The sequence below is a fragment of the Marmota monax genome, unplaced genomic scaffold (genome assembly GCF_021218885.2).
Source record: "Marmota monax isolate L192 unplaced genomic scaffold, Marmota_monax_Labrador192_F-V1.1 WCK01_AAM20220418_F8-fsc00205, whole genome shotgun sequence".
Lineage (NCBI taxonomy): Eukaryota > Metazoa > Chordata > Mammalia > Rodentia > Sciuridae > Marmota > Marmota monax.
The window spans coordinates 1,284,211-1,296,689 of record NW_026692417.1 but is presented as its reverse complement, the minus strand read 5'-3'; the positions used below and the strand labels follow the sequence as shown (position 1 = coordinate 1,296,689).

The 12,479-nt window shown below is 53.5% G+C and overlaps 1 protein-coding gene across 1 annotated transcript; it reads left to right on the top strand.

Annotated features, from left to right (window-relative positions):
- The first annotated feature begins 205 nt into the window (after nucleotides 1-205).
- Igfbp4 (insulin like growth factor binding protein 4) lies at nucleotides 206-12,167 on the top strand. Its single transcript, XM_046442698.2, has 4 exons — nucleotides 206-845; nucleotides 7,697-7,854; nucleotides 8,793-8,927; nucleotides 10,945-12,167. The coding sequence occupies exons 1-4, from the start codon at nucleotides 497-499 to the stop codon at nucleotides 11,077-11,079; spliced, it is 777 nt and encodes a 258-aa protein (XP_046298654.1). The 5' UTR covers nucleotides 206-496; the 3' UTR covers nucleotides 11,080-12,167.
- The last annotated feature ends 312 nt before the right edge of the window (nucleotides 12,168-12,479 follow it).

Sequence of the window (12,479 nt, the reverse complement as noted above, 5' to 3'; positions counted from 1 at the left end):
GGCGCTTGCCACCTCTTCCAAACTGAGCTGCTTCCTTCTACGGTGCAAAGGACTTTCAGATGTTGCAGCGGCGGCGACTCAGGACAGCGCCCCCTCCCCCTGACGGCCGCCTCTCCCTGCCCCCCTCGCCCGCCGGGCTCCCCCACCTCGGGGAAGGCGCTGGGGGTGTGGCCAGGAGCCGGTATAAAGTCCGGGGAGCTGGTCCCGGGCAGCCGCTCAGCCCCCTGCCCCCAGCCGCCCGCCTTCTGCCTGGGCCGGCCGAGGATGCGGCGCAGCGCCTCGGCTGCCAGGCTCGCTCCGCTCCGGCGCGCTTGCTAACTTCCCTCGGCTCTGTCATTGCCCGCCAGCCGGGCCGCCCCGTTTCCCCGCGCTCTCCGCGCTCTCCGGGTGGGGTCCTCCAGGCGCGCCGGGCGCTGCCGCCGGTACCCACGCTTCCCGCCAGCGTGCCCGCGCTCCCCGCCTGCGCCCAGCGCCCGCTCCAGGTCCTCGCGCGGTCATGCTGCCCCTCTGCCTCGTGGCCGCCCTGCTGCTGGCCCCAGGGCCCGGGCCGAGCCTGGGCGACGAAGCCATCCACTGCCCGCCCTGCTCCGAGGAGAAGCTGGCGCGCTGCCGCCCCCCCGTGGGCTGTGAGGAGCTGGTGCGGGAGCCCGGCTGCGGCTGTTGCGCCACTTGCGCCCTGGGCTTAGGGATGCCCTGTGGGGTGTATACTCCCCGCTGCGGCTCGGGCCTGCGCTGCTACCCACCCCGTGGGGTAGAGAAGCCCCTGCACACGCTGATGCACGGGCAAGGCGTGTGCATGGAGCTGGCGGAGATCGAGGCCATCCAGGAAAGCCTTCAGCCCTCTGGTAAGATCCCTACCCTCCCACACCCTTCCCAGTGCACTCTTTCTCAGTAACTTATTTCCAATTCATGGCTGGCTTGGAAGGCCCTTGAAAATCCCCTGTGAATTGAGGCGCAAGCAGGTACGTGGCCGGGCCCGACTGGCATGGGACAGGATCAGCCAAGGAAACTGCTCCTGAATTCCTAGCTGCAGTTGCCACCATCAAGGGGAACTTTGTCTCATCCCTCCATCTCAAACATCCCAGGGGTGCCTATTTGTTTTTTTCTTTAATTTAATTTAATGTGTGTGTGTGTGTGTGTGTGTGGTGGGGGGCTGGGGATTGAACCCAGGGCTTTGTGCATGCATTCTATCACTGAGTTATATCCCCAGTCCGCAGGGAGTGCCTATTTGGGAACAAGGGTCTCCACGATAGGCCTGGCTGCTGATGCAAGAGTGGAAAATCAAGTGATCTCGTCCAGTCAAGTCAGCCGTCTAGGTTCAGAAAACTGGGGGATGGAATGGGGTGTCTATGGGGGTTGGGGGCAGCTTTCTGTTCCTGATCCAGAGGCCACCCCTCACTCTTGCCACAGGTAACATCACCCCTCCCTCAGTCTGAGGAACCAGGACATGGACTTCGTCATCCAATAGTGGGGTGGGTTGTACAAATCATAGGGACTTTGAAGGTGAGGGGCATCAGACTTGCCCTTTTCCAAAACCCTGATCTCCTTTCTCTTGCTTATTGAGTGGAAAGACAGGGGTCTTTCTGCCAGACCCTGGCAACCCTCCCTGCCCTGGTATGCAGGATCTCTACTCTTTTCTCCTGGCAGGTGCCATCTGAGGTGGCAGAAGAGAAGTTTTGGCTCCCAGCCCAGAATTGCAGAAACCTTAGGGGCATGGGATAGGGAATAGAGGAAAGGGGGAGTGAGAGAGAAAGAGAGAAGACAGAAGACTCTGAGAAGACCCACTGCCCCAACCTCATTCTTACACTTTCTCTTTGTCCATTTCTCGGTTGGCCATTTCCAGTTTCTCCTTAGAATCCTTCTCAGTCTTTTTCCTTCCTTCTCTTGTTCTTTTGTTGTTTCCTGCCGTGCCTCTCAGCTTCTAGTTTCGCCATTACAATCTTTTTTTTTTCTCTTTCCTCATTTCTTATTGGTGCATTATAGTTGTACATAATGGTGGGATTTGTTGATACATATTGGTACATGCACACAATATAATAACAGAATTGTCCAATACTGCTCCCCAGGAACTCCTCCCCCACCCCTCACTATAGCATTCATTTTTTAAATATATTTTTATTTGTAGATGGACACAATACCTTTATTTTATTTTCATGTGGTGCTGAGGATTGAACCCAGTGCCTCCCACATGCCAGGCGAGTGCTCTACCACTGAGCTACAGCCCCAGCCCCTCACCATAACCTTCTTAAGTTCTCTTTTCACAATGTCTTCTGTGCATTATCAGTTTCTTTCCCTTTCTCCATATTGTTCAGTTTTCCTGCTTCTCTGACTTTTGCCTCTCTGTCTCTGTGTCCCTTACCATGTCTGCCTCTTGTCTTTCTGATCTCTGCTTTTCCGCCTCTCTGCCTCTGGTTCTCCTTCCCTCTCTGATTGTTTTGCTCTCCCTGTGCCTCTCTGCGCCTGTCCCTTTTCCTGGTGCTTGAGGCTTCCATTGTTGCAGTCCGGATGCTGAGACTCTGGCCCCAAGCTTCCTGCCCTGGGTCCCAGACCGCTTCACTTCCTCAATCCTCTGTAGCTTGTTAGCTGGAGGAGAGCAGGATGCAGGGAAAACAGGAAGGAGGTGGACCCCAGGGGTCTGGGCCTCCAGCCTTTCTGCCCTTCCTGCCTCTGGGCAGGGAGAGATGGGTCAGCAGAAAACCTTCTAGGGGAAATGCCAGACTGACACCCAGCACTCCTGGGGTGGGAAGTCCTGGGGGAGTAAGTCACTGATTTGGAGGCAGAGATGCCAGTGGCAGTGAGAGTAGGAGTGAGGGCTGAGCCCCTGGGTTCCCTGAGTACAGCAGGGCCACTTCCCTTTGAATTTCCATCCTCCACCAGCCAGTGGGTATCTGGCAGCAGATAAGGATGGCTGGTGGCTCCTTTTCTCTCATCAACTTGAACATAAAGCAGAAGAGCCCTCTGAGGGTCTTCTTCTCTGACTGGGTAGGAGAATCCTAGAGGAGGAAAATCTGATTCTTCAGGGGATCGGGGAGGGCATGGCATGGACAGTTTGTGATTGACATGTGAACATAATGCAAACCAGCCTCGAGAGATGTCTAAGAATGGAGTGGCTTTAGATCCCATTTGGAAAACAGAGCCCAGGTCTCTGATGTATTCCCGCTTCTTTCCTGGCCTTGTCCTCTACCATGTTGTACATGCAAATACATAGAGAGGGAAAAAGAATCAGAAGGACCCTGGGGAAACTAGGTACATAACAAGAAGCTCTGCCCATGCCCTCTCATCCCATCATCATAGAAGTACTCCTTCTTGTGCCTTGGCCTTGGCCACATTGCACCATGGGAAGCGTACCCCCTAGGATTGTGCAGCATCTCTGCAGGGGTTCTGGTGAGATAAAATGAGCAAGGCTTAGACCCTAAACCCACTATCCTCTTTAGCTTTACACTATTAACAGACCACTGTTCCTCCTAGGCTCCCAGACTTGAGCCCTCTGGACTGGAATAGCTTGGTAGAGATGTCAGGTCATCTCTTGGGGCTGAGCTTCTTCGGCAGGTGGTCAGGGAATGTGGTCAGTTGGCAGGCTCCTGTCCCTGGCCTGTGATGGTTTGGGTGCCTCCTGTTAGCCGCAGGGGCAAGCCTCTCCTTCCATCTCCAGCCATCCCTGCCCCCCTTTCTCAGATAGCCAGATTGTGGATTAACAGAGGTGGGGGTGGGCATGTGCTTCAGAAGCCCACAAGTCAGCATCGTGGTACTGATCCCTCCACTCATAGAAGCTGGGGGAGTGTTTGGTGGGGAGATCAGGCCTAGGACAGGGAGTTCCTAAACTGGGCTCTGGGTCTCTCTGGGACAGGGTTAGAGAACAGGCAGACTGGGTTAATTTTTAGTCAACGCAGCAAATATTGTCCTCCCTACTTCAGTACTGGGAATCCAGTCATGTCATGGAAACAGGGCCTTCCCAGAAATTCTGTGCCTTGGGGGAGGGGAAAGGAGGAGCATGGCTGCTTAGCATTTTTTCTTTAGTATTGGCAAAGCCCAAATTATTGGTGCCTTGGCCATCAGAAATCTTTCCATTTAAAGACATAGGGGCAGCAGAGACACGCTTTACTCCTTCCCTCCACCCATGTGACTTCAGTGTCCCCATCTGCAAAGTGGGAATGGTAGTGGGTAATAGCATCGGGGGGCCTGGCATGGAGTAAGAGCTCAGTAAATTGGAGTAATGATGAAGATGGAGATGAAGAGCAGCTGGTGCTGGGACTGTGGGGGCCTCTAGGGCAGAGGAACCAAGGTAGGGGACATTCAGAGGAGCTGAGAGGGGTCAGTTGCCTTTAGGCCCTTTTCCTGTTGTATAGGGATACACCAGGCTACATGCCTTACTGAGGCTGGTGGCTTGGTACAATGGTGAGGGGACACTCTTGGGCCAGACCTTAAAGAAAGGGCCTGGCACCCCACACATGCAGTCTTGCCTTCTCTAGCCAGAGTCCAGGAGAAGAAGGAATAGAATTCTTGCAGGGCAGGTGGGTGACCCTCAAGGGCAAGGCCGAAACTTCTATGTCTAGATGGTGGGGTCCATCCAGTTCACAGCTTGGGGATGGGACTGGAACTGGGGAGAAATCATGGGGGTGAATTCAGGCAGCAGGAACTTTGCAGCCATTGATAACAAAGCTGTGCCCCCTCTTCTGCCCCTGGGCTGTGGAGCGCAGACCAAGGCTTCCCTGGCACCGCAAGGCAGTTGGTTTACCTCCAGCTGCCTCCAAGCTGGGGCTGGAGGAGAAGACCTCCCTGACCTTGGAAGTTCCACCTCCCAAACAAGCTTTCGGGAAGGGTCTGACTCCAGCTTCTGTTCAGAGAAGAACCTGGGGGCCTTGGGACTTCTGCAGAGGGCACTATCAGGGTGAACACTGGAAGGTTAATGTTTTCAGAGACCCAGTGCTATAACCCTTATCCCCTAAACCCGTGCCTAGGGGTGGATTCCTGGGGTGGTTCCTCAGTCTGCCAGTTAAGCAAGACTGGGCAAGGAAAAGTTACAGATTAAGTGGAAAGTCAACAAATTTATGTTACAGAGAGACTGGGAAGTCATCATGCCCTGCCTTGGGTCTATGTCTCTGACCAGGGCAGGGTCAGAGTGCCTGAGTGCTTGTGCTTGTGCATGCGTGGATGAGTGTGTCTGGACACGTGATTGTTTGTATGTTTGTGATTATTGAGGTCTAGCCTGTCTGAGTGTGGGGGCAGATATGGACTTACTCTGTGGACCTGTGTCCCCAGGTCAGTCAGTAAGGCGCTATTCTCCCAATCTGGTGGGTTCTACTCTAAACTTAGATGTGATCTAGGGATCAGTGGCTGGGCCAAGGGGCGACCAACAGTGGGTAGGCCAGCAGCCCTCTGCCTCAGCCTTGCCGAGAAAATCCTCTCTGTATTACTTGGGGGTCATTCCAACACAAGAGCATAAGCTATGTTTCCAGGCTTACCTTCTACCCCATGCAGCCCTCAGTTTCAGAGGGCTACCCAATTGTTCTCTTTAGAGGTGACCATTCCAAATATCCATGGATGATTCCTTGAGATGTAATCCTTTGTGAGCTTCCACTCACAGAAGCTCCGTGCTGGAAAGCACAGAGGATCAAGCCTCTGCTCCCTCTCCCTCCGGCTTCCTAAGGCTCCCCCACACCAAGGCGAGGCATCTCCAGGGTGAGGAGCTCTCTGTTTTCTGAGACAGCCCCTTTCTTCAGAAAACGTACTCCTTGAACTCCCTGAGGCTAGGAACATTCTGTCCACTTACTAAGAGGGACAAGAGTCCCCGTGCAAAGTCATGCTTTCCTTCATGGTTGTAAAAAGAAGGCACACTCCACACTCAGGAAGAATGAAGGCCTTCTGGGTTGGAAAGGTGTCCCTAGAGTCAGTGTCCCGGGCTGTGGCTAAGTACCAGCGATCCACTCCAGCCTTTCACAGGTGGAATGATGAGGTTTTTGCTGGCACCTCAGCTCGGCTTCTGTCCCTCTGAGATGGGGTGCTAATTTTATGACTTCTATTCCCTCTTTCTCTCCACTCCCCAGCTCTATTCTGTACCCCTGAAACCTTGTGACAGGTCTTGCTGCAGTGTCTTCTCTTTGGCTGGCTCTCAGGAGCTGGATGTGGAACTGGAGCCCCCTTTCGCATCTTTCTGGGGATGTCACTCGGGCAGAAGGGTGGCTTGTATGTATCTGCTCCATTCCCTCCTTCCTTTTGACTCCTCTTTCTAAGCCAGCTCTCCACTCGTGACACAATCTTCCATTCTTGGTGACTCAATTTTATGAATAACCTTCACAAAGACTTTCTGGTGGTCTAAAGTCTTCCTCCTCAGGTTTCCCTTTATCTATGTGCTTCCCTCCTCTTCCCCCAAACTAGAAGAAAAAGAGAAGCACCCCCCCACCCCACCCCACCAGTGTTGGCTAGGCAGAAAAATACCATTTGACCCTGAGGCAGCTCTGGGACTGCTGCCATGCATGGAGGAACCTGCTAACTCCTCAGGAAAAAAATCCTGACGCAAACCAGATGTAACCTCCTGACTGGCTGCCAACATCTGGAATGCTGGCAGGGGCTCTGCACTCAGGCCTTGAGCGAGCTGCCAAGCCCGAGCATTTCAGAGGTGGATCTGATGTGCAGAAAGGCCTTCCAGTCCCAGCCTCCTTCTCCAGCTCTGCCCTGCATTCCAGTTTTGGTCGCCTGGAGCACATTATCATGGGGGCACTTCTGGATAGGGTTTATCTGGAGCTCAGATGGTGCCTTCAGGAGATCCAATGGAGGGATCTCCTGATCCAGATGTCCACTGCCTTGGCTCTGAGTGACATGACACCTAAGGTCTAGGGATGGGACAGTTAGAGATGGAGGGCTGGAGGAACATGTGCAGCTGTCCTCTTGTCCCTGGGGCCACACAGGTTGTCACTCATACACACCCCCACCCCCACACTCACTTTCGCATGCAGACAGTGGGGAAAGCCTTTGGGGTCACATTTCTTCTCACTCATGGAAAGTCTGATTATGGCCCTCAGGATCCCTCATAGGCCCTGCCAGACATTTGGAAAGAGCAAGAATGGAGACAGGAAGAGCCAGTTGACTGAGAGGGGGATGTTGGGAGGAGCTGAATGAGGGAGACAAGATCCGGTAGGGGGCCCCCTGCTTGCCTCAGACCTCCCTGCAGGGCCCAGGGGACCCTCCTGCCATCTGGGCAGCTGCAGCTGGTGACTCATCTATGGACTGGACTGGGTGGGGTGAGGGACAAGTCAAGGACTTCAAGAGGAATATTCTCCTGAGGAGGTCCGGGGGAGTGGGGTGGGCTGGGGGGCTGCTTTCATTTCTTCCTGTCTCCCAGGCTCCCTGCTTTTCTCCAGCACCAGGCTGATGAACTCTGTGGAGGGGAGAAAGCAGGTGGGAGGTGGGGCTGGTGTGAAGCCCTGTTCTCTTCTTTTTTTCGGGGGGATGTACTGGAGATTGAACTCGGGGGCACTCAACCACTGAGCCACATCCCCAGCCCTATTTTGTATTTTATTTAGAGACAGGGTCTCCCTGAGTTGCTAAGTGTCTCACTGGGTTGCTGAGGCTGGCTTTGAACTTGTGATCCTCTTGTCTCAGCATTCTGAGCCGCTGGGATTACAGGTGTGCGCCACCGCACCTGGCAAGCCCTGTTCTGTTCTGGTGCTGACTTCTGCCCTTCTTGCCTTGACTGCAGACAAAGATGAAGGTGACCATCCTAACAACAGCTTCAGCCCTTGCAGCGCTCATGACCGCAGGTGCCTGCAGAAGCACTTCGCCAAAATGCGGGACCGGAGCACCAGTGGGGGCAAGATGAAAGTCATCGGGACACCTCGGGAGGAAGTCCGGCCTGTGGTGAGGACCTCTGCCCCACAGATACGTATGTGCATGGACACCACCACCATCACCACCAGATCTGGACTCTGTTCACCCAGCAGGCATTGATATCTACTGTGTGCAAGATGCACTTCAAGTGTGCATCCGGACCCAGAGAGAATCCTTATTCCTTTCTTTGCATTTCCTTCCTGCTCCTCAGTTATAAACATTGGTGTAGCTGAAGCTGAAGTGATAGTTCAATACTGGTATACTTCCTTGTTCTGATTGGTAAGAAGCAGGGTTCCAACCCCCCTGGTGCTTCTTGGACCTTCTTTTGGATTCCCCACCCCAGACTTCAGTAATTAAAGGGGAATGCCGGCCAAAGCAGGGGTCCTTGGGACCCTGCTCCAGGGTCTGGCTAATGTCCTTTATGATACATGGTACTGATGGGCCTGAACTAGGCCTTACAAGTTATTTATTTATTTAGTTTTTGGGTGCAGGGTATTGAACTCAGGGACACTCAACCACTGAGCCCTATTTTGTATTTTATTTAGAGACAGGGTCTCACTGAGTTGCTTAGCACCTCACTTTTGCTGAGGCTGGCTTTGAGGTCTGGATCCTCCTGCCTCCGCCTCCCGAACCGCTGGGATTAGCCCCCGCACCAGGCCACAAGTTTTTAATTCTGTGATTTTTTGTCTATCCTTCCTGCGTAGACATCCCCCTGTTCTGACCCCCATAGGTCTCCACAGCTCCTTTCCACACCAGGTCCCTCCCTCAATTCACACTCCTCCTTTACAGAAACTCTGGCTTGAGACCCTCTCCTCAGTGTCCCTCTCTTCCCCCCACTAATGTCCCCTGAGCCTGAGACCTTGCCTCCACCTCTTCAGGTCCCTCCCAGCTTCCAGGCATTCCAGACCTTCCCCCCCTGTTTAGTTCTGAGTTCCAGAGCTCTCACTCTTCTCTCCTCACCTCCCCAGCCCCAGGGCTCCTGCCAGAGCGAGCTGCACCGGGCCCTGGAGCGCCTGGCTGCCTCACAGAGTCGCACCCACGAGGACCTCTTCATCATCCCCATCCCCAACTGCGACCGCAATGGCAACTTCCACCCCAAGCAGGTGGGTCTTGGTTTCCTGGCTCAGCCCTGCCTGAGTTCCAGGGGCGTCCTTGGACTCTCTGCAGGATGGTCCTGGGTGGAAATCTTCGAAGGGGGTCCTCCTCAACCCAAACCCAATCCCTCAGCCTTCCTGAAGCCCTATCCCAACCCTGGAGCCTCAGTTCGCTCTTCCCAACCCAGATGAAGAGACCGAGACCCAGAGAGGTGTAAAAGGGTCCTGGTTGGCCTGAAATCATTGCACTGAGTTCACAGCACAGATTCTCCCCACTTCCGGGGATGCTTCTGTCATCTCTGGATTATCTGTCTATCGGGTAGATGTCCTGCCAACCTCTGCTCCAGCCCTCACCCTGCTCTAGTCCTAGGAAGAGGTCTCCCTTGTCACTAATGTCTGATGTTTCACCTGGGCCCAGAAGGGTCCAAGTCATAAGGAGTCAGGGAGGACTCCCAGCCCACCCAGCTGAGTGGCAGAACCAGCTGGTGCAGCAAGGATGGAGGTGGAGCCAAGGTTAGCAACCCCCTACAGGCATTTTGGTTGGCAGAGGAGGGAGGGGCAAGAGAGAAGTTGTAAAGGCAGCAGCCTCCATGTTCCCTCCTACCCTTGCAGTGTGGGGTCTCTGACGGCTCTCTGGAGGCTAGGATGTCCCTCAGGGTTGCCCTTCTCCAGCCCATCAACAGGGTAGCACATCTGGACAGAGCGCTGGGGGGTCTTGTGCTGGGGGTGGCCAGGCAGCCCTGACCTGGGTCTCCTCCAGCATTCGTGGACATAGACACACATGCCTTTGTGTGTGTGAGCTGTGGGCACACATGCCCTCCCACATGCTGTGGACACGTCTACAACCTGGGTTGCAATGTGACCAGCAGAGGCCTTGCTAGGAGGGCAAAGGCTGCTTCTGGGTCTGTAAATCCCAGCATGGCATGAGAAGGGCCTTACGTAGTACGTAGTGAGTGGTGGACTAGAGGGAGCTTCCCAGAACCAGGGCCTGGCCCATCTCCAGCCTTCACCCCAACACAAATTCTATCGTTGTCCTTGTTCTGTAAGTTCCTCCACAATTAAAAAACAAAAACCTAATACAACTAATAAACTACATCCCTGCCTACTCCCCTTTTTAAATTTTTAAGACAGGGTCTTGCTAAGTTACTTAAGGCCTTGCTATGTTATTGAGGCTGGCCTTGAACTTGCAATCTTCCTGCCTCAGCCTCCCAATACCCTGCAACTATAGGTGTGCACAACCATAGTGCACAACTAGTCCTAGGAAGAGGACTCCCTTGTCATTTTTTTGTTGTTATTTTTAGCAGTTTTAGGGTTACAAAAAAATTGAGTAGAAAGTAGAGTTCCCATATCTTGCCTCCTCCTCACCCCAGTCTTGCCTATTATTAACATCTTACATTAGTGTGGTCCATTTGATGCAGTTGGTGAGCCAATGTTGATGTATTATTGTTAACTGAAGTTCAGAGTTTACATCAGCCTTCACTTTTTGTGTTGTACAATTTTATGTCTTTTTCCTTCCTCCAATTTTTATTGCAGTGAAAGTTGTGACTCTTGACCCTTTATCCCAGGCCAATTCTGAATCAACCTTCATTTGAACTCTAATTCTGACTCTGGACTGTACGTTTATCTCCACCAGTGTCTTTTTTTTTTTTTTTTGGTAGTATTAGGGATTGAACCCAGGGGTGCTTAACCACTGAGCCACATCCCCAGTCCTTTTTGTTTTTTATTTTGAGACAGGGTCTCACTAAATTGCTTAGAGCCTCTTAGAGCCTCGATAAGTTGTTGAGGCTGGCCTTGGACTTGTGATCCTCCTGCTGAGCCACCGGGATTACGGGCATGTGCCACTGTGCCTGGCTGGACCCTTCCTTCTTGACCAAGTTCTCCCAGTGAGCTCACAGAACCTGTACTTAGAAAGAGCTTTCACCTTCTGATGCCATCTTGGAGTGGCAACTGTCCGACTTGGGGGCTGGACTGGAATAGGGGCAGGCTGCCTGGAATCATCTGACCCCTCATGCCCTTGTCTTGGCAGTGTCACCCAGCTCTGGATGGGCAGCGCGGCAAGTGCTGGTGTGTGGACCGGAAGACAGGCGTGAAGCTTCCAGGAGGCCTGGAGCCCAAAGGGGAGCTGGACTGCCACCAACTGGCTGACAGCTTCCGAGAGTGACACCTGCTAGCAGGCAGGGGGCTCGGTGCCCCCTACTACCCCCATGCTTGGGGGCTGCAGAGTTGACCTGGAGTGGAGTCTGGGTCTGGGTCCAAGCTTTGCCTTTGACCCAGAAGTTTCCCTTGGCGTGTGTGCGTGTGTGTGCGTGTGTATGTTTATGGGCACGAGTGTGCCCTTGGGGTAAGCCAGAGCCTGGAGTGTCCTCTTTGAGCTTAGATAGCCCAAGAGGTCTGAGAGTGGCAATGGGGAGCCCTGTTGTGTTTCCAGATCAGTCCTGGATTCATTCATTCATTCAGTCATCTAAAAACATTTATTGACCACATATTATGTGCCAGCTGTAGTTTCCAGCCCTGGGTGCCCTTGTTCTGACTTCCTCTAATTGCGGCATATGAGCCATTCCCGTAAAGTGAGCAGTAGGCCTGTGGGAGAAGAGAAACCTCTTTCCTAGAGTCAGAGAGAAAGAGAGACGTGCATATTGTCTCTTCCCTTATCTAGTCACAGGGTGGGAGCCAGCTCAAGGACCATGAGACCTAGATCCACACCCAAGGCTTAGGCTTGCCGGGCTCCCCTGCTCTTCTTCCCCACCCCCCACTCCCCATTGTGGGTGAAAGGACCTGGGAGACAAACCTGCTTTTGGGCCTGGGTGTTGTGCTATCTGCTTGATTGCTTGGCACCTGAGACCCTGTTTTGAGGGAGGGAGAGGGGACAGAGGAAGGCATGGAGGACAGAGGGTTCCGGTCAGGCTATGCCTTTGAGCAGTCAGGTGGGAAAAAAGATTGCAAGGTTGGGTTGAGCGTGCCTGATGGATAATGTACCTGTTGGGGGATGAAGGGCTTGCCTGGGGTCTTGTTTCCTATCCTGTTTGTGGTCACAGCTATGAAATCACCAGGGTGACCCTGTCTTTCCAGTGGCTCTGCCTTCCTCCTGACATCTCTTTCCCCTACACCTCCCACAAGTCCCTCTGAGCATTTTCTAGCTTGACTGGAGACTTAGGGACCCGCTGGTCAGCTGGGGTGTCTGTCTTTCTCCTCCCTCCTGCCCCACCCCCACTTTTTTTTTTTAACAAAACCAAAAAAATGTCCAGATAATTGTGTTTGGTTGATTTATTTACTATCAGAGACGTGGATGGACCAGGGGTGGAGAGAGGTGGGCACTGTGGGGTCCCCATTCCTTCCTGCATGGCAGAACACTTGAGAGGACAGTCCTCCCTGAAGAGGCCTGTCTGGGCTCTCAGATTCCTGGTGGGCGGACTGGCTTCTGAAGGGAGGGTGTGGCCAAAGACAGCCCTATTGGGACAGAGCTGCCTTCTGGATTAGCTGGTATGTGGAGCTGGGGCATTTCCTAGGGCATGGGGCAGATTGGGTTTGCATCTGGAGTTGATTTATTAATTTACTCGGGGG

Coding starts and splice junctions, on each gene's coding strand:
- Igfbp4 (XM_046442698.2), top strand. CDS start 497: ATGCTGCCCCTCTGCCTCGTGGCCGCCCTGCTGCTGGCCCCAGGGCCC. Junction 846..7,696: donor GGAAAGCCTTCAGCCCTCTG/GTAAGATCCCTA, acceptor CCTTGACTGCAG/ACAAAGATGAAGGTGACCAT. Junction 8,928..10,944: donor GCAACTTCCACCCCAAGCAG/GTGGGTCTTGGT, acceptor TTGTCTTGGCAG/TGTCACCCAGCTCTGGATGG.